The sequence below is a fragment of the Apaloderma vittatum genome, unplaced genomic scaffold (assembly GCF_000703405.1).
Source record: "Apaloderma vittatum isolate BGI_N311 unplaced genomic scaffold, ASM70340v1 scaffold15433, whole genome shotgun sequence".
Taxonomy (NCBI): Eukaryota; Metazoa; Chordata; class Aves; order Trogoniformes; family Trogonidae; genus Apaloderma; species Apaloderma vittatum.
This window is the reverse complement of record NW_009707627.1, coordinates 28356-49106: the sequence shown is the minus strand read 5'-3', so window position 1 is coordinate 49106 and position 20751 is coordinate 28356. Positions and strand designations below refer to the sequence as shown.

Here is a 20751-nt window from a genome sequence, read left to right as displayed (position 1 = left end):
ACGGTGCACGCGCCGCTGTGCTTCACAGGGAGGAGGATCCTGGCGCCCATGGTGCGGGTGGGAACGTTACCGATGCGGCTTCTTGCGCTGGACTACGGTGCCGATATCGTGTACTGTGAGGTACGGAGGATGAGCAGATGAGGCAGCCTCAAGAAGTACAAGAGAAGTACAAATCGGCTTCGTTTACTACAGAAATTTTTCCGTTTACGTATAGTTTTTCATTAGAAAAGCAGACGAATAGGAATCTCTGGCATAGATCTTTTCCCTCTGAGCAGGCCTCGAGTTATGTCAAACCCATATTTTAAGACTGTTCAATAATTACAGTTCTTTTAGAAAAAAAAAATAGAATATCAAGTTCCTCAAGTTCCACTGCACTTTGTGGTTTTTTGGGGGTTTTGTTTTGGTTTTTTTCACTAGAGCCATAGCACTGAGGGAAGCCTTACCCTGACCTACCCCCGGCCCCGTCCGTTCTGCTGTGCTGCCCCAGAGATCCCCACACACCCCTCACAGCGCGGCTGGCCTTGTTGCTCAGCCAGTTTTCCCTGAAGCTGCCTGAAGTTGAGACTCTAGTTTGCTGCAGATATTATTTATTGGTGTAACTCGAGGTACTTAGTCTTTGTTATCTTTATGGTTGCAGTGCATCACTATTACCACTTTCCCCTTCAGTGCTATTGGTAGCTCTTCTCAAGTGTAGGCCGTCTCTCATCAAATAATAAGTAATAAGGAGTTCTTCTTTGACAAACAGTAATTCAGTTTATGAATCGTGACCTCTCTTATTTACATGAGATGAAGCAAGATTCTCTGGGAAGCTCCTGTAGGTCATGTATAAAGAAATAGCAAGCACAGAGATACAGAATCTAGAAGTCTTAAACCCTAAAAGTGAGTCAGGCTTCAGACAGCCTTTGTACTTTTCCAGGATCTCTTACACAAAGAACCTTGTTACTGGGCAGCTACTGGTTGTCACTGACCACCGATTTGATGGGGCCATTGTATAAGAGCATAGTAGAACATAGTCCTGTAAAATTGTTGCTTTTTTTTTATAACTAAAACTCAGTCAAACAACCAGAATCCACAACAAACCTCACATACTCATAAAGGTATAGTTTTACTTTCTGCTGAAGTCACAGGGTATGAGAAGTTATTTAATCTAGCACTAATCTGTGTAGCTAAAGCAGCTTTCTCTTTCACACACGCTTTTTGTCACAATTGTAGAGAAACAAAAAAAGAAATCCTCAAATTTACTTAGCAAGTTGCAGTGTGTAACAGAACTTGTAGGGTTGTTACTGTAGCCAAAAACCTGTTCTAGCTTTCCTTGTCTCACCTCAAAAACCAAGATCTCCTATACTGTCTTTCCTTCTACATTGCTGTTCAGAGGAGAGTTAAGATGCCTCTGACAGAGGTTAGTGTTTGCAGTTAGATATCTCTCTGGATTTTCTTAAGAGCTAACAAGGTGGCATAAACCAGTTGTTTTAGACAATTACACTGTAGCTGTAAGAATACTGTATGCGTAACTGCCTTTTGTAACTTTATTTCTATATGGTGAAACTTGGCGTTTTGTAATTTATATCTTTGTTTTCTAATCCTTTCTCCCCTATCACCCTAACATTTTGAAGCTCATGGCTGTTTCAGAACTTAACACAAGTAGTATCTGGTAAAGAATATTAGAAACTTAAATTAAAAATACTACTTACAAAATCTATGATACAACACAAACAGATGTAGATTAGCTTAACTTATTGTTTAGTTCTTACCTGTAAATCAGTACATCTTAAAGCTTATCTTAGTTGCTAAAAGAAAGATTCCATAGCAGACTGAAGCACTTCAAGTAACTAATACTATAGCACAGTGGCTTTGTTTTCTCAATTTATATAGTGTTTGGATTAACAGCCGCATAATTATTTTAATAGATAATAAGTTAGATTGGCTCAAGCTGTAGCCTTTTGTTAATTAAAGGCAATCAGCTTGTCTTAAAGCTCATCTATAATCAAGCTGATGTGATACATATGAGAAAAGGATTTAAATGGTGTCCTTAATAAGTTGAATTGCATAAATCTGTGGTTAAGCTGATATATGTAGGTTGAAGTTTTGGCTTCTTTCTACAGGAAAGCTACACGTTATGGAAGAAGGATGATGCCTGTGTTAGGTTTTCTAGTAATGGTCAACACAAAGGGGTTTTTTTCTTTGTCTTTTAGTAAATATAGAGAATTGTTAAAGTTCAGGATTGAAGTAAAGAAGTCTAAAGCCTTAAAACTGTTTTTTTTTGTTTGTTTCTGTTTGGCCAGTGCAAATCTACGTTGCTTCTTGAGGTGGTCTTTTGTTACAGGATTTAATTTACTTCCCTTTCCACTTCAAGCGTGCTCTGCTTTGTTTTCAGCTTACTAGATAGGTGTTTGAAGAAAACAGTTCTTCTAGAACCATACAAGCATACCATATTTTAGTGTTAATATGTTTCTTTTATATTTTGAACCTTTGCTTGAGTGCATTGTGTAACTAAACTGTTGGTTTTATTTGCATTCTTTTTCTGTATTTGGTATCTTTAGGTAATTATTTAATAAAATAGGCAACATATCAACTCACTGACATAATTTTATTATTTCTTTTCAGGAGCTGATTGATATAAAGATGTTGCAGTGTAAGAGGGTAATAAATGGCAAGTATAATGTTTTGGGGTTTTTTTCTGTTAATATCTCTAAATATTATTTCTGTTAATATCTCTAGTTAAGAGAAAAGAGTTAGTTTCCTAAAGTAATTTTATAGTGATTACAATGCGGTATCAGTACATATAATTTCTTTAAGATCCATGTAGGTATTTAAAGTAAGTTTTTGAAGTGCTATCTTATACCTGCCTGCTGCTCTGCAGTTTCAAACTTTAAATTTCCCTTAAAGAATGTTAGTAGTTCAGTTAATGTCCCTCAGTAAAACCCTAAATGGTTTTATGGGGTAGGGCAGTTTGTAATTCTCTTTAGGGCCCTAGGACAAAGTCTTTTTCCATTATTGACTTGATTTGTTACAGGGAGGATTCAATAAGGTTTCTGTTAAAAAGTCACTAAGTGTGCAGATATATGCTTTCTAAAGTGAAAGACTTCATAATTTTAACTCCTGGACTTAGGTCTTTCTCTTTTTATTAAAAAAAAATGGATGAATTTTGGAAATTGTTTACTAATATTTTGGCATTATGCTTCCTGGCAGCAAGTGAAAGAAACTAGTAGCTGGAATAAACAAATTTCAGTTTGTTTTTCAAAATGGTCAAGCTTTTAGTTTTATTTGGGTTAAAAAAGACAAAGTTGTAAATAACAGATAGCCCTCCTTGATTCTGTATGTACATGCTGGCTTCAGCCTCTCTACTGCCTCCATATGTTGTTACAAGGAAGAATAAACAGTAAAAATCTCTTGGTTTGTTTTGGATGTTTTGGGTTACCCCCCCCTTGCAAATTTTACGTATGTGTGTGCTAATATAAAATCTGATTTCCTGAGCAAATACTCACATTAGTTACGAAGCCTTTTAATTTTTTAAACAAAAGTTTGATAGTGTCCAAGAAACAAATATATTTGAACTGCAGTAGAGACAGTTTCTGATCATGAGTCTTTATGAATGTGAGTTGATCGTGACATTCTTGTGATGCCTTTCAGTCTACTGCAGTAAAGAAGCAAGTCATCCAAGGTCTTGCTGTTTACTGTTCTTTTATTCACTTGAGGTTCATGGGCTAGATTTGGCCTAACACAGATGAAATCTTAAAAAGATACCTTTGAGACCTCCCCAGCTGAATGGCATGAGAAATGGTTGGTTGTGCCCCTGTTGGGGAACAGAAGTCTGCTGTAAATCTACTTTTGCTTCCTGCCCATTCCCTGAAGTGGTGCCATTATGTTCATTGTTCTAGTGCTGATGCTTGCCCAAAAGAGAGGCTGGGGGATGATTAGGGAGTACTATAGGAGGGAAATGTTCAAGAAATGTATGGCAAGGGCATATAGGATGCCATTAGTTCTGCTGTTTGTGGAAGACTTATTTGATAGTGTTTAATTTATGTACAAGTTACATAGTTGTATGACTTCCATTATGGTTATTTTTGTATGTAATTTTTGTCTGTCTTATCTGTTTGTCATTTCATATAGAAGTACTTGAAACGGTGGACTTTGTTGCACCTAATGAAAGAGTTGTTTTCAGAACTTGTGAAAGGGAGAGGCACTGTGTTGTGTTTCAAATGGTAAGAAACCAAGCACAGGTATTATTCTAAAAACCAACATAGTTAAACAAGGTAGTGCTAGTAACATTAAGTCTAAAGCAGCTCTCCGTGTTGCAGACTGTAGTGCAATGACTTGATGCTTCAGGCAGAAGTTTCACACCAAATGTATTGCAGAATTTCTAACCTTTTTGTACACACGCAATCAAAATGTTATGGTACAAGCTCTCTGTACAGCTGTTCTCAGAAGAGATGATTAAGATGAATTCTGTGCTCTGTGACAGCAGCTTTTTTTTGTAATAGGTATCATTGATCTATTTCCAAACATACAGATACCAAAACCAAATTATGCTGATACATAATCACACGTTTAAGTCTTGCACTGTCCTGTAAACAGTCTCACTGGAAAGACTGAAAGAAATGGCATTGTTTTGTGTAGATAACAGAGGATTAATGGATGCATTAACATTGCACAAATGGATTAAAGGCTGATGGAGAGAAAAGTACAGTAAATTGCTCTCTGAGACTGTGCTGTATAAGACAAGAGATGATGGGAGCTGAAAGAATGGAGAAGTGTGGACTGCAGTACATATTGAAAAAGACCCTTTTCAGTGGTAACGAGAGCCCTGGAATATGTTGCTTGTAGAAGCTGTAGAATTGTGAAGCTTCTTAATATGATAAATATCTAATGTTAATGTACTAAGAACATTAGATACTGCTGTAGGTTAGGAGATTGGACAGACCTCCCTGGATCCCTTTTTGCATGACATTCAGTGGCTGACACTAGTATGTGTTTTGGCTAAATGCTTCAGTTCTCTGTTGTGATGTGAATGGATATCTGCCGCTTTAAACTAAATGTTTAGAGCAGATATAGTTACACACATGTGCAAGTGGGCACATTTTTTAAATTAATTTGTTATTGTATGATTATAAATTATGAATTCTCTTGTTCTATAGCAGATGCTGAAAGAGCCCTGGCAGTAGCTAAGCTTGTGTAAGTCATCTTTTTCTCACACCCTTTCCACCATGGATTTGTTTGGGGTTTTATTATACAGAGCAATTACTGTGGAAAACAGTTTTTTATGATTGAGAGGATCAAGATAGGTCTTGATAGGACCACGAAAAGATCTGTAGGAGCTACACAGTCAAGTCTACCTTCTTAAAAGGCCGGTGATACAATGGTTTAACTGCAACTTCTAGTTCAATTAATTATTGCTCAAAGCAGCAGCTGTGTAAGTTCTATACTGGGATTGATGGCTTTTTGCTAGTGCAGGGAGTGTGTCCTTGCTCTCTGCAATACGAAATTTCCCTGGGTGTTGCACAGTTGCAAGTAAGACCAATATGCCTAAAAATGTATCCTACTGTTTGTGGTTGAAGCCCCCAATACAGTATTGTGCAGAAATAAAAAACTGTCTCTCAGACCTTTCCAAAAGCTGTTTTTAAGCCTCCTTTTTAAATAGATGAAAGTTTCAGTAGGGCTTGCTTTACTGACAGTGATGGATTTAGTGATGATGTACTACATATGCTTAATCCTATATAAATGTATTTAGGATGAGTATTTGCAGCTTCTGCAGAGCACTGCTCATGGAAACCTGTGGACACGCTCATCTTCAGACCATTGTTACATATGGAATGTATATAAGTGAGAAGCTAAAAATTCAGAAGTTCGAATAAAAACTTAACCCTAAATTCTCATTTAAGCCTTAACGATGATGGAACATGTCTGGCTGGAAGATGTCTGGTTTGTAATTTTTGTTCTAATAGGCTGCAAAATATTTTAATTATTTCTTCTAATTCAGAGAGAGCGATGTAGCTGGTATTGATATCAACATGGGATGCCCAAAAGAATATTCTACTAAGGCAAGTGGATTTTGATTACTCTTCAAAAAACTTACTTTCTTTCTTGGAAATAAGAAAACAAACTGTGTCATGGAGCTTTGGAACAGAAGAACCAGAGGGCTCTAATTGACCGTACACAGAGTAAGAGAGGGCTGATGTTTTTCCATCACAAAGACTGCTTTTCCTTTAGGGCCTGTGAGAAGTGTAAGAATATTGGACATCTTTTGGGTATCTAGGGTGTTCGCTTGAACAGTTGATAGTGTTTCAGCCTGGGTCTGGCAGTAGTCAATGCTGAAAGTACCAGATGATAGTGCAAAAAAGGTGTAGGATGGACCAAATGTGCTGTGTGATGTTAAAAAAAAAAAATCTATTCATCTGTCACTTAATGAATAGAAACCAGATGATTACAGTTATTAAAAATGGCTTTCTGAAATCCTGTCCACTCCATAAAGTAGTGGGATTAAGTTGATGACCAGGAAGTGTATCACCAAAGTGTTCACTAGTGCTTCAGTATTTTAGATTTTGCCTTTTTTTTTTCTTCTCATTGGAGTAACCTTGTACTTTTGCTGTAGTCTGCTATTAGGCCAAATAATTGAGTTGAAAAATGCGTTGACCTAGTGTGTAACAGTTTCTGTGTACTTTCCCAGGGAGGTATGGGAGCTGCACTGCTGTCGGATCCGGACAAAATCGAGTCTGTAAGTATCAGAAGTTTTGAACTGCCTTGGAAAGTATTACATACTCTGCTCTATTGGAAGCAATAATGAATGCATAGAATCCAAATTTGTAAAAGTGTTTGAATATTGAAATTAAGTTTATGGATAAATGATCCTGATTTAGTTCTCCTTGTCATTGTCTAGACTATAAAATTGCTACATTCTTCATTTTTAGTTTAAAAACTTCTACAATGTGGAAGTTCATATGTACGTATATATTTGTGTATATATATTCTTTTATACATACAAAACCCATGTGAAAAATATATATACACATCTGTTGATGTTACTATATTACATGTAGATAGATGTATATTCTATCTGTATGTAATATAGATTTTTTTAATATATAATTTCTTTTTCCTAAAAACATGTAAGCTTCATGACATTTAACATTCTGGACATTGCTCTGGTTTTCCGGGCATAAGTATATAGCTATCTTTTTTTTCTTTTTGCTTGAAGTCCTGATTCTTCATAGCTGAGATGACTGTGAACTTTGTCTTTCTTCCTCTTAGCTTTTAGTCTCTCACTGTGCCCTTCTTCAGAGTCCCTGAGGGTAATTCTAGTTTACAGTTTGCTTCTTAGTGATAACTGAATCATGGTACACAGTGGCAGATGTTTAAGGGTAGTTTTCTTTATTTCTTGTACTCTCAAAAGTATGCAGATCTTGACAGTAAGGAAATACCAAAAGCATTGCGCTACCTTTTTCCATGTGGCTTTTGAGCGTGTTTTATTTTCAGGGTTTTTTGATGCAGGTCAGTTTTGTGAAGAAAACCGGACTGTCTTCACTCATCTGCATGATTCTCTTTCTGGCCCCTGCACTTCATGCCTTTTCCTTCTGTCTAAAACAGGTGTTGACAAAAGACGGTCTGTCTTTTATAAGGCTTTCCACTTACTGTGATAATACCATCTAGCTTTGTAGGCTTCCACGATTTGAACAAACTGATGCATTGCTTAGTTACTCTTCTTTGCAAGCTCAGATGTGCAAACAGGTTGTCCTGTGTCATTAGTTTTGTTCTCTGAGGCGGTGCCATCAGAAGGGCAGGTCATCAAAGTTGTAACCATGATAGAGTGTTAGCCTTTTGCCAAGTATAAGAATCTCTCCATGTCAAGATTTGTACCAAGCTCTATAAACTGACCATTTAGCAACTGGAAGCGTAATTAGTTGTGCCCAAGCAAGAGTTTAAATGGAATAGACTGGGCCTATTACTCTTTCTTTCAGTAGCTGATGAGAAAAGTAGAAGTTGAAGTGCTGCAGTCTCCATCTAAAAACATTTTCTAAAGAAGGTCGACATTGGCCTCAAGTTTTCAAAAAAGAAAATAAAATCACTTAAGTATTATCTGCAGAAAGTCATCTAATAATACAGGCAGTAGAACTGGAACCAGAACCCAATTTTTTCAGGCCTATACGGTGTTCTGTAAATTACGTAAGGTGGATGATACCATTTAGAATTCAATTGTAATTTATAAAGCACTGGCTGATGAAGACTGAAAGAAAATTTAGAAGTGGGAATTGAGAGAAAAATATTTAGCAGGCTAGAAGTAAACCTTGCAAAAATATTTCTCGTAGGAATGAGAAGTACTCATAAATACGATTGCTAACAGCTTCCCTTCCCCTCTACAATCATTACATTTTGTTTTGATCTTCAGAAGAGCAGGAAACTTGATGTTTGTAAATTTGAAATTCTTTTTTTCAGTTGAAGTTGTTAATAGGCAGCAAAATTTCAGGCATGAGAATTACTCTTTGCCAATGGCAAGGAGGTAGCTAAACTTGTAACTTGCAAAAAAACATCTGGAATTACAGCTCCAAATCAAGCTTTCTATATGACAAAGAAGTGTAGCGTTTGGTTCTCACACTGGAATCCTTAAAGAGGCTGGTGATGCTATTGTAAGAAAAATATTATAATGATAATGTTTGGGAAATTATGTCATTTAAGTTTGATTTGTATGTAGAAAAAAAATACTTACTAAAAATAATAAGGAGGGAGTTTAGATCGTTTTCTTGGATCTTACTGTTTTATTTGAGAGATACTACTGAGGACAGATTTGAATAGACAGTGCAAGGTGACACTAATTACTTGCCAGCTTTTCTAAGTATAAGAATTTGAGTGCTAGCTATAATAGCTTATTTCTGTATTGGGAACCTAAGAAGTGCACTAATATTAAACTAAATTAAGTTTCATAGTAGACACAACTCCGAAAGAAATAACTTACCTGAAACTCCATCCATTTTATATGAGGGAAGTGTACTCAAAGTAACATGCATGATAATATCTCAAAAACCTGTTGGAAACTAAATATTTTTCTAGTAACAGTTGAGATCAGCTGGTTCCCACTCATTTATTTGGAGAGCTGTTGGATTTCTTGTACTATTTATTGTGTGTCATACAGGATTTTAAACGCTTATGGGCCATGACGTGGCCCTTCTAGGTATGGTCTGTTCTACTTGAATTCAGAGTGTGAAAACAGGATTCTTTCCATAGCGCAATTCTTAAATGGTTAAACTGACAATGGCTCATTTGTCTGCTTGCTCCTAGTTTGTTTCCATGAAGAAAATGTGGTTTGTGTTAAGCGTGGAATTCTGTTTACAATTTGTGTTTTCTTTTAGAAGATTCAGTGATGTTGTTTGGTATTTCCCCCTTGTTTTTTTTCCACATTGAAGGCTTTCTGCTTTTTGGAAAAAAAAATAAATCTCTTTTTAGGGAATACTTGCATCTAGTTTTCATAAGAAACTTATAACTTGAGTGTAAAATGACTGTGAACACAGACACATGAAAAGAGGAAACTTTTGCATTTTGTATTGAAATTATGACACTTTACTGGTCACCTCATATTAAAAAGTGTTGAAACTCCAATAGCAGTTAATTGCTCTGAAAAAGTCCAGTTCCAATCAGAAGAGAAGTGGAAATGAAAACAGATCCACAAACCTGTTTCTAGTCTAATCCATCAGGTAAAATGATATAGTCGATTACAAGCTGCATGTGTTCGTCTAGCATGTAGGATTCTCTATAGAGGAAGAGTAACTGGTATGGCATTGTTCTCATTTCTTTGTATCTTCAAGGGAGAAATGAGAGCTCTATTAATGTCACTATTGTGGTCATGATTTTGTCTCTCTTTTTCTTTTTCCAGATATTAACTACTCTTGTTAAAGGAATTTGTAAACCAGTAACCTGCAAAATCCGCATTTTGCCCTCAGTAAGGACATAACTCATTATGCTAAAATGTTTAGTTACTGTACATTTCTGTCATTTTAAAATCAGATAGAGTATATGGCATTCTAATATATTGACATTTTAGACTCGTTTCAGACTCGTTTTTTATTACAGATTACCACAAAATTTACCATAGCAAATATACCTATGATTAATAGAGCAAGATATAGCTTAAGAGGTTCATAATTATCCTTCTCATAAGCAACATCTTCATTGCAATCAGGATGACTTTTTTTCTGGATAGTTCTTGGGTACAATCATTCATTTAAAAAAAACCCAACATTGTGGCAAGACTGTTATATTGCCAAAGCTGTTACGTTTCAGTTTGTCAGTGTTTTTCTAGAATTTAACTATTAATGTAGTGAAAATACATAGGATTTTTGTGGTTTGGTGTGGGGTTTTTTTGTTTTGGTTTTTTTTTATGGCTGATGTAGCTTCCTTACTGGATTTTTTTTTTCAGTTGAATTCCCTGCATATTTTTAAAACTCCAGGAGATGATGTGCCTTGTCTTTTACTAATTGATTATTTTGCAATCCTGTGTTTAAGTGCCTAGATACTGTGTTTCATATGACCTGGACAGGTATTTCGGTAGATGGATGAACGGTAACTGAGCTAGCTGTTGTTCAGAAGTAGTTTACTTGTGCAATTAAAATTATTAAATTAACAAATGAAGCCTGTTTGAAAAGTATCAGTAACTCTAAGATCATTTTGGTTCTGAAGTAGTAAATTGTTAAATCAAAGAACTGGCACCTCTCCTCTTCAGTTTCTACAACTATCCTAGAGCCTCTTCCTTTTTCTTTTGAGCTACTTTTGCGTAACATCATCCAGCAGAGCAGCGGGTGAGCTGCTGTCTCTGAAAAATGCAACATCTCCCAGCTGGCACGGACACAAAGACTGGATGTGTGACTTTTATGATGAGTCAAAGATCATTCTCCAGCCCTGAAAACAGAGTTGATTTTACCTTTTTTTTGTTCTCCCTTTGCCCAAAGCTACATGAAAGAGGCTAATCTAGCAGTGTCCCAAATTTCTTTTAGCCTCTTGAGAGCATCTTACCTACAGTGGGAGCTTCCCCCAGTATCTTTTCATTCACTGATCGTGAACAAATATCATTAGAAATTTTGTACATGCTGGGTAATTTTTTCAAGACACATCTGAGAGGTGTATTTATAGATACATGATTGCATCTTACATTGATTTCAGAAGGCATCCTTCTACGAAAATGCATTTTAGTTACAATTTACAGATTAGTTGTTAGAGAGTACTTTCTAATCAAGTATTTGGTATCATTTTCAAATGGCAGTCTGAAAACATGTTGGAAAATATTCTCCTACCACAGAGCATTACGTTACCTGCTTTCAGAAAGTTTGTGATGTAGAGTTTCAAGGAAGTATTCAGAGTGAATTTTTATTGTTGCTATAATATGTAGTTCTTCAAGTGAAGTATGTATCAAATGCGTGTGTTTGGAGTTACTGTTGAAGTACAGGAATCATCCCTCTTGATAAAAGACTTCCAGCGTTTGTTTGTACAGTGATTGCATGGTAGTTACTTCTTTTTTCTTTGGACAAAAATCACGTTCTTCTCTCTTTGCCCCTCAGGTTGAGGATACTGTGAATCTGGTAAAGAGAATAGAAAAAACTGGTATTGCTGCCATTGCAGTCCATGGAAGGTAAATCGGTTTCAGGCCAGAGAGACTTAGATTTTTCTAGTTTGGTGATGAATATAGCACAGTAACATATGGCTGAAGTACAGTGTACATATAATATGTGGTTCCAATTTCGACTGTTTACTAAATCAGTGTTGTAGAAGATTTAGGCCAGTAGTTAGGGAACTGAACCACTTGTTGCTATTTTGTTAAAATTTTTGTAACAAAGACCAAATCAAACTAAAATTATCTTATATACTCTAAAAAATGCTGTGTAGCTGGATATGATACTACAGTAACAATTTTAAAAATGTATTTGATATGAAGGTATTCTTTTGTGGTTAAAAAAAGAATATGACGTCACATATATAAAGTAAATAAGCAAAACTAAGTGTGTTCCAGTAATTGTTGAATCGTGTACTGCGATTCAGTTATCTACAAATTCCACAGGAAATCTTTGGTCTAGTCTTCTTTTGTTTGTTGGAAAGGAAGAAGGAGGAGAGGCCTCAGCACCCTGTCCACTGTGATGTGATCAAAGCGATATCTGAAGCAGTCTCCATTCCAGTAATAGCAAAGTAAGTGTGACTAATTAACTCATTTTGCCATATGCCTATACCTAACTTAAGATTTGCAAGTGCAGGAAAAAGATCCTTCATGTAGGGCTGTCCCATACTCAGATTTGTTTCCAGTATCACTTCTGCCAACACAATGAGTATCCAGTTGAAGGTCACAAACTGGCAATTCCAAGGTATCAGTTTTCAAACAACGTGGAAGTGATTCCTTGTGAGCCATATCCATTTGTGTAAAACACAAACTATATTCTTTCTTACTAAAAAAGAAAAAACTCTGACCAATTTGTTCTCTTAGTTTTGAGATAATACCCTGAATAGACTTTGCCACCACGAATAATGTAATATCACATTGAAAATGCAAGGCTGTGTTAAAATACAAGTAATAGCAAATAAAGCTTTTGTGATTGTAACAGTGTGATGTTTATTTCTAGTGGAGGATCTCATGACTTCATCAAAGAATATACAGACATTGAGACCTTCCAGAAAGCAACAGCTGCCTCATCAGTCATGATAGCTCGTGCTGCCATGTGGAACCCATCTATCTTCAGACAAGAGGGGCTTTTGCCCTTGAAGGAGGTCATGCAAGCTTACATCAAATATGTATGTTTTTTGGAAGAACTCGCTTTTAGTTAATGTTGTTTCAAGTTGATAATCCATGTCTTACTCATCTTAACTTCTCTTTAATTTCAAAGACTTAGTCTCTGAGGATATTTTAACATGCTGTTTGTGACATGAGTCTCGCAAATCAAGCGCTGCTTCCTCTGTTTTTTGTTCAGAAAAAAAGTCTTCAGAAATGTGTATTTAGAAATCACTTTCTCCTGATTCTTTTCTTGCGTACCTTGCTTTTTAGCCCTAGTCCCTTGGAACAGTCTCTGAGGCTTAAAAGGCTATCTAAAAATGACCAGGAATTTGAAAAGCTGATGATACGTAGGGCAACTCTGATATTAGAATTGTGCGAATAATATTGAACAGATAAGTGAAGGAATATTAAAAACTCGGGTGCTGCTAGATTCATTTTTAGAAACTAATTGCTGTTCACAGATACTGTCAAGAATTTTTAGCAGGAGCGAAACAAAAGTAATGATTTGCCCGTAAAGTAATGCAGTGTTTTAGTACTGTAGCTCCATTAGGTGTGTCATCTATTATGTAAAGTTTTATCTGTTAGTCTAAATACACAGTTTTAATGACATAAAAGGAAATTAATTGAAAACCTGTTGCTTTGATCATGTCATCAAGTGAATTTTTTTTTTGTTTTTGAAAATATGAACTACCATTAACTAGTTGGTTACAAAACTAGCACTGCATTGCTAGTCAGTTATGTAAACTGGTCAACTATTTCTTCTTAAGTATATGAATAAGCTGAACTTTTGTTCATGAGAGCATGGCAAAATAATCAGATTATACTTGTATTCATGAGTAATCTTGAATGTGTTATTGAGGAAACTCTGCATTGTGGTTTGCCTTTCACCAAAAATTGTGAAATCATCAAGAGGCGTGAGCATTATTAGATAAATTGGTTTGGTCTGTTTTCATATACTTTGTCTCTGTCCTTCAGGCAGTGAGATATGATAATCACTATACCAACACAAAATACTGTTTGTGTCAGATGTTAAGAGAACAGTTGGAAACTACTCAGGGGAAGAAGCTTCATGCTGCGCAGTCCATGCAGGAGATCTGGTAAGCATGTACTTCAGAAATAAGAATTGTACTCTCTGCAAACTTGCAAATAACTTCTCTGTCTGTAGCACTGCCTGACATTTCATATCTTCAGAAGATGTTGCAAAAAAATCAGAAATAAACTACAAAAAAAAAAAATTCCTTTTAGTGAGATGTGGAATAATACCATAAACTTCTTCAAGTTACCTCCATGCTCGGATGTTTAACCTTTCACACTAGAGCTGTCTATGTATTCAACATACTAATTGGAGTGGTGCTTCACTGACAGGCATTTACCCGATATTTTCATTAACTGATTAAGGAAACTGAGCATTCTCTAGTGTTAGTCTGGAGGTTAATAGTATGGAGCTTGTCTTCTTCCAGAGGTATTTATTTATTTAAACTTCCCCTTTTGCCTGTGTGTTTTTTAGCGTTTCTAGAATATTTGAGATGTTTGTTTTAAATGAGCAGTGTATGAAGTTTGCCTCTATGATACTTTAAGCAGCCTCTGTGCTGCTTTTCATACCTGAAGTATCCTAAAGAACAATGCCAACCTTTTTGAGGAAATACAGTAGCTTTAGTGAAGCTCTTCATCCTGAACATCTGAAATGATCTGGATGAAATTTCTCAAAGCTAGAGACAGAAAAAGAAGGGAAAATTTGAGAGAAACGGTAAAACAGACGCATGATTAAAGAATTCACAGGGAATGGAGAGGGCTTCAAGTATGGACCCCTCCCAAACTGAACAAAATAAATGTCTGAGCTTGCATATACATGTTGTGTGCTATAATTATTGTTCTGATGAAATGGAGGTGAAGAAAGTCTTTACTATAAAACAAACAGCCTGAATCTGTTTGTTATCTTAGTGTGTATGAAAATGCATAGAAATGTTGAAAGCTTGAAATACTTTGCAAATGGAGTTACTGTTTCCTAGCAAACCCTAATCAACATTCTGTTCACGTTCAAAATTAATGGAAGTGCCTGCAATCCTTTTGCCAGTTTTTTGCAATTTACTGGTTTCGACTCCCTCTGAATGCTGCTGTCCATTATTATTACAGTACAGTACAATGGAGAAAATTTCTATTTTACATATAACAGGAACAAGCTGTCCTTATTCGTAAGAGAGCAGTGGAATCCATGAACAACACTTAAACTCTCAAGTTACTTTTCACTTTTGCATTGTAAATAGTACAAGAATTTTTAGTACAGTAACTTACTATCTATTTTTTTTTGTAGTTCTCCAGTTTGATTAGAAGAGACATGGTACAGATTGAAATTGCTTCAATCTTTTACAGCTTCAAATAAATCTCAGCCCAACGGGTAGTGGTGCTCTCTACTGAATCAGTAGTAATGCACAGCATGTAAAGAAAATAAATTGTAAAGTAAGAGTCAAGTCTCTAAATGGTTGATTAGAAGAGTCACAATTTATACACATGAACACTGGATTGAGGTCTAGCATAAAACTTCTTTGGTTCTCATGTGCTATACTGAACAATTCTTTAGGGGCTTCCAAAACTAAGTGTTGTTGGGTCTTGTACCTGTGATGCAATAACAATTTCCAAATCAGCTTAAACAGTGTGTGAGCATGAGAGAGTGCTAGTTGAAAATTAATAAGACTGCTTTCTATCGGCAGATTCTGTCGTTTAACCACTGTTCTAAAGAGCCTGTTTAAAGCCCAGATAGGTGGAGAACATTGAGTTTTTCGAAATGCACTTACACATCTTCAGACAAAAGTGTTACTGTCTCCTGGTGGTGATGGCATGTTACAACCGTTTGAGGTTTTAACCTCTACTATATGCAAGAGAGCAGACTGCTGCATTTCAGACAAAAGAATGACAGTACATAATAAGTTGTTTTCTCTTAGTAGCATCAGTTAGCATTACTCAGCTTCACTGCTTTTTCACTTAGAGGATTGGAGGTGACTTTGTGGCCAGAATTCATTTTGTTGTTGAACAGCCTCATACCAATGAGCATCCTTAGAAGATTTGGAAAGTAAAATTTTTCTTATGCTGTAGGTTTTATTGTTATCCTCTGCAGCAATTGAATAGTTTCAGTTTTTCAAAGTAGGTGCATCCTGCTGTAGATCTGAAATTTAGAAGGATTTGAGGGTCTTGCTTTTGACCCAAACCTTAATTGCTTCCTCCCTTGTATTGTGGCTTACGAATAATACTCTGAAGTTAGAAAATCTGTGATTTTGAGGTATTTGAATGTTATAGTCCTTATTGCTTGTAGTATTTTTAAATAGTAAAATTAGAATAAGAATCTGTTTCTTATTTTTCTCTCATGCTGCATTTGTGGTGCTGATGCACCAGGTTTCACTTGGAGATGTTCTTTGACTTATCCACCTGTGAGTTATGAACTGATCTGATAACATGACCACTGCACGACCTGTATTTCTGGTCGACTCTGCCTGGGCTTTCAGGCTGCAAATTGTATATACAGTGCTAGAAATTAGAACGTTCTTTTTCTGCATGTAGCTCAAAAGTATCTGATCAGAGTGGAAGCAGAAACAATGTAACATCATTGTGCAGAATATAGCTACACTGTCATGTGGTTTTCTGTACATAAACACAATTGATTTTTGTACTTTATCATAATGTGATAGAAAAATTTATAAGCTGATCTCTAATGCAAAGGAATTCTGTTTGAATAGTGAAGTCTTTGAAATGGCTGACTTCTATGAAGAAACAACAACTGTTTTAGAAGAAAAGAAAACATCTTTAGAAACCGAGACACAAGATGAAGGTGACCAAGTGGAAGATCCTGATGTAATAAAAATGGCTGTTAGATTTGACAAGTAAGCATGTAAATTAAGTTTTTCACTGTCTTGCATCTGTAAATAGCATCTGAGTTTAACAGTCCCCAACTGTTTTTTGGAAATAACAGTTTGCATAGCAGCACTTACTGAGGGAACTTTTATGAAGCAATTTGTGTACATCATTGTATAATCACTTAAGGATATAATTTTGGGGGAAGAATTAATAGAAAAGTTTAGTTTTTATTTTACATGTTATGTCAGATGTATTATTTGAATTATGTACTGAGAAGGCAGCATTTTTCTCATAATTCGACCCATAAAATTAAACACAAAGAATAACTGGTAGCAGTAATACAGTAAGCAGCACTCTCTGTTTTAAAATAGAAGTCTATGCACAGTTGTTGACCACAAATTTTTTCAACCAGGCGAGAATATCCACCGCAGATTACTCCAAAAATGTATCTTCTGGAATGGTGTAGGAAAGAAAAGCATCCTCAGCCTGTTTATGAAACTGTGAGTCAATGAAGAAACCTTTTCAAACCTCTCCCTGTGCGTCATCTGTGAAATTAGGTATTTTAGGACTTGAGGTAATAAGTTCTGCTTCTCAGCCTGGCATAGCTCTTGAGTAAGCAGCTGCAGAAATGGCAATACACAGGTATATGAAAATAGTAGCATATTTTATTAGAAAATAAAAATTTTGAAGTCAGACCTTCAGTCTGGTTTTCATTTGTGTATGAAAGAAGCTGCTGTTAACTGCAGGTCTTCATATGGAAGTCCATGACTGACTATTACTTCTGTGAAGTAAAGCATTTGAGTTCGGAATGTTTTCTGTGCAGCACACTGTTCCTGGTAGGAACTATACTGGAGAGGAGCAATTGTTTGATTAGGTGGGGACATTATTTGATGATTTTCTTTGTAAGGCAAAAATATTTGCAGTTTGGACAATTTCCTCTCCTTTTTTTGTAATCTTAAATATACAAGGTTAAATTTATGGTGTGAATTACAGTAATTTTAAGTGTTACTTGATTGTGGTGTAAAGACAAGAATTAACAGGCAATGTTGACAATGTTGTTCTGTAAATGACATGGCTGTTCTATGACACCCTTCTCCCTTTTGTTTTCTTCTCCAGGTTCAAAGACCACTGGATAGATTATTCTGTTCAGTAGTGACAGTAGCTGAGCAAAAATACAGTTCAAGTCTGTGGTAAGCTATCCTTAATATTTTTTGCAGCTGTATTGTAATTATTTCTGATATGTTGCTTAAAACTTGTAATGAAGGAGTACTCCAGTTGACTCTTACCAAAGTCAATTAAGCTTGCTACTAAAGCTATTGTTGGGAGGGAGAAAGGATTAAAAATTGCTGAGAACTGAGTGTGACAAGAGGAGGTAAGCTTTAGCATAATTGAGTATAGATTTGAATTCACATGGTACGTTAGTCCACAAATGGTGTTGGAAGGGGAGCAAGCAAGTGACCCAGTTCAATGGTGTCTGTGAAGAGTTCAGAAACTAATGAAGGGAGGCAGAGGGGAACCTTGGAGGAGGTAACATCTTCAGCCACTACAACAGATCCATTCTCAATAGCAAGGCAGGATTAAGTGTCTATACACAGTGAAGCAGGGGACAGTTTAGTGGCTTCTCAGAGATCACTGATAATCAACAGTTACTTTCAGGGCTGCTCTGAAGTGTCATGACAGTATTTTATATAATCCTCTATTAGTACTGGAGTTAACTTCGGGCATTTGGCACCTAAGGTGATCTTGTGTAACTGCAAAGCTAGAGCTCATAACTGAACATTTTAAAGAGGATAATTGCGCACAATTACTGGTGTTTGCAGCATTCGTCTTCAGACTTTAGGAAGTTAAACTCAGCTGAAACAAAACTTTGAGAAGAAAACGTTTTCAGGATTTTGCAGATGTGTAACGTGCAGTCCCTCTCAGAACAGTTCCTGCTTCTGTCAGCATCCATGGACTTGTATGTCGACCAGAGATTATGTTTGAGCCCGTGTCTTTCAACAAAAGCGACACTTCAAACTTCATTTAGTTTTGCCTAGTGATTGTATTTGTAAAACCTCAGGAGTTTTCTAAGCCAAACGCATGTTGACTTCATACCTTTGAAATGAAAAGTGTTCGAAGCACAAGATCTAATAGAAACAGATTTGCTAGGAGTACTCCATTAGGAGTGATGCAGCAACATTGACACCTAGCAAGATTCAGATAATTTCTGAAACTGAATGGTTTTGCTCTTCTGCTGTGAGATGACTACAAGTACTGTTTATTTCATGATGTTGCATCAGAGACAGGAAATTGTCTCTTGGCTGTGTAGAGACTTCAGTTTCTACTGTTACCTGTGCTCTGTCTGCTTGCTCTTCAGGGACAAGTCAAAGAAACTAGCAGAACAGGCTGCAGCTATTGCCTGCCTGAGAACATTGGGTGTCCCAGAGGGAAAACTGTGTGAGGGAGAAAATCACCTGATTAACAAACGCAAGAGGGAAGACCGGGAGCGCTTGAATAGCAGAGACCATGAAGAAGATCTTGCTGAGCCTTCGCATAAAAAAGCTAATTTTATTGAAGAAACTTCTGACATAAATGTACCTAAGATGCCACGATAGCAGGGAAATGAGAGGTTTCAGGCCTATGCAGTTACAGATTAGCTCCTATTTGTATATCTTGCTGTTCCCTTTTCATTTGGATTCTCTTAGGGACAGATAAATTTTCCCAGTTGTGAAAAATGCCAATGAGATGTTTACTGTTCACCACTTACTGTCCCTCTGGTGCCTTTCAGACAGTATAAATTAACAACTTGGTTTTAAAGAACATGGAGAAGATTATTACAAATAATAAATTTTCTTAAAGTATCAGATGTTTTCAAAGGAATTTTGTCATTGGTTTTATTACTTGCTTTTATTTTTAAGAAGTCTGTGGTGATCTGGTAAGAGATGTATGAATACATCATCCATAAGCAGATGGATTTATTATGAAGCTATGTAGCTAATCAGAAAAAATAATGTAGGAAGATATTAGGAGCCAAGCAGACATCTTTTTTTCAAAAGTTTTATGCATGTCTTGCAACCTTTAGTTACACCCATCGTATATCAATAAAAAGTTTTTTTCAGAGAGAGGACTTAGAAATTGTAACACCAAGCATAAAAAGAACATTATGCTTTCATAATTCCTACTATGTTTTATTCTGCAGAAATAAGAAAATACAACTAACCATTGTTTCTTGGTCTTGGCTATTACTTTGCAGTAAGGAACTGGAGCCAAGCCTGATAGCCATGAGTTTGTGGAATGAAGGCACTTTGAGCTGTTTTATTCTTTTGAACTTGGAAGTTCTAATGAATGTCTACACTAGACATTCTTTATTACTTGCAATAATGGGCATCCAAATATGGCCTTACATGTTTATTCTTGAAATGTGTCTTAGTTTGCTTCAGTATTTAGCTATGGTCATACTGGTAGCCTTAATAAAAGACACATATTCTCTTCCTTATTTGGCATCATCATAACTTCCTATTAAATTGAATTATACGAACATGCTGTATGCCAGGAGAGGATACAGACCCAGACTGATTTCATGGCAATCCAGCTGAGCTTGTCTGATTTAAATTAGGGTTTTGAAGCCCCAAAAGGAATGCCTTAACGGATTAAGAGAATTCAGGGATTTTGGTTAATTGAAGTAGGGATTTAGTTTCCCTCAACAGGGTGAGGGATCTTCGGATTATCAGTTCTGATCTGAAAACAGAATGACAGGGGTGTCATGCTGTGATGTCTAAAGTGTTTTACATGAAGAACGTAAAAAATATAATTAATTTGGATGTAGTTCATAAACAGTCTTCCTAATTAAAAAAATTAATCTTTATTTTTTTCAAGTGATAGTACCAATGTTAAATGATTCTTTTACAGTGGAAGAACAATATATCACCAGATGATATTCAGGCCTGTGAAATTAAATATGTTGTCTATTCATATTTAAAGTGTCTGCTGTTTAGATTGGAGTAATTCATAGTAAATCTATATGGTCTATGAAGAAAACTTTTCTTTTTGTACGTTGCAGTAAAGGTAGTTAAACTTAGTTATATTTGATTGAACTTTAATGCTAGAATTTTACTCCAAAGCAACAAAAGAATTTACAGCATTAATGAGAAATTTAGAGCAATCATAATATTATAGAGAAGAAGTCATTC

General features: G+C 36.0%; 1 protein-coding gene across 1 annotated transcript; it reads left to right on the top strand.

The window, feature by feature from the left end:
- The first annotated feature begins 48 nt into the window (after positions 1 to 48).
- DUS2 (dihydrouridine synthase 2) lies at positions 49 to 19438 on the top strand. The gene is made up of 15 exons (XM_009866285.1): positions 49 to 120; positions 2605 to 2650; positions 4111 to 4202; positions 5129 to 5172; positions 5978 to 6038; positions 6665 to 6712; positions 9860 to 9925; positions 11538 to 11608; positions 12073 to 12159; positions 12588 to 12756; positions 13712 to 13833; positions 16465 to 16608; positions 16995 to 17082; positions 17699 to 17772; positions 18939 to 19438. The coding sequence occupies exons 1-15, from the start codon at positions 49 to 51 to the stop codon at positions 19174 to 19176; spliced, it is 1422 nt and encodes a 473-aa protein (XP_009864587.1). The 3' UTR covers positions 19177 to 19438.
- Positions 19439 to 20751: the final 1313 nt, after the last annotated feature.

Bases quoted from the DNA above. Each gene is read 5' to 3' on its own strand.
- DUS2 (XM_009866285.1), top strand. From the start codon at position 49: ATGGTGCGGGTGGGAACGTTACCGATGCGGCTTCTTGCGCTGGACTAC. The intron at 11,609-12,072 runs GTAAATCGGTTT...TTTGTTGGAAAG, and splicing joins GCCATTGCAGTCCATGGAAG to GAAGAAGGAGGAGAGGCCTC. The intron at 13,834-16,464 runs GTAAGCATGTAC...CTGTTTGAATAG, and splicing joins CAGTCCATGCAGGAGATCTG to TGAAGTCTTTGAAATGGCTG.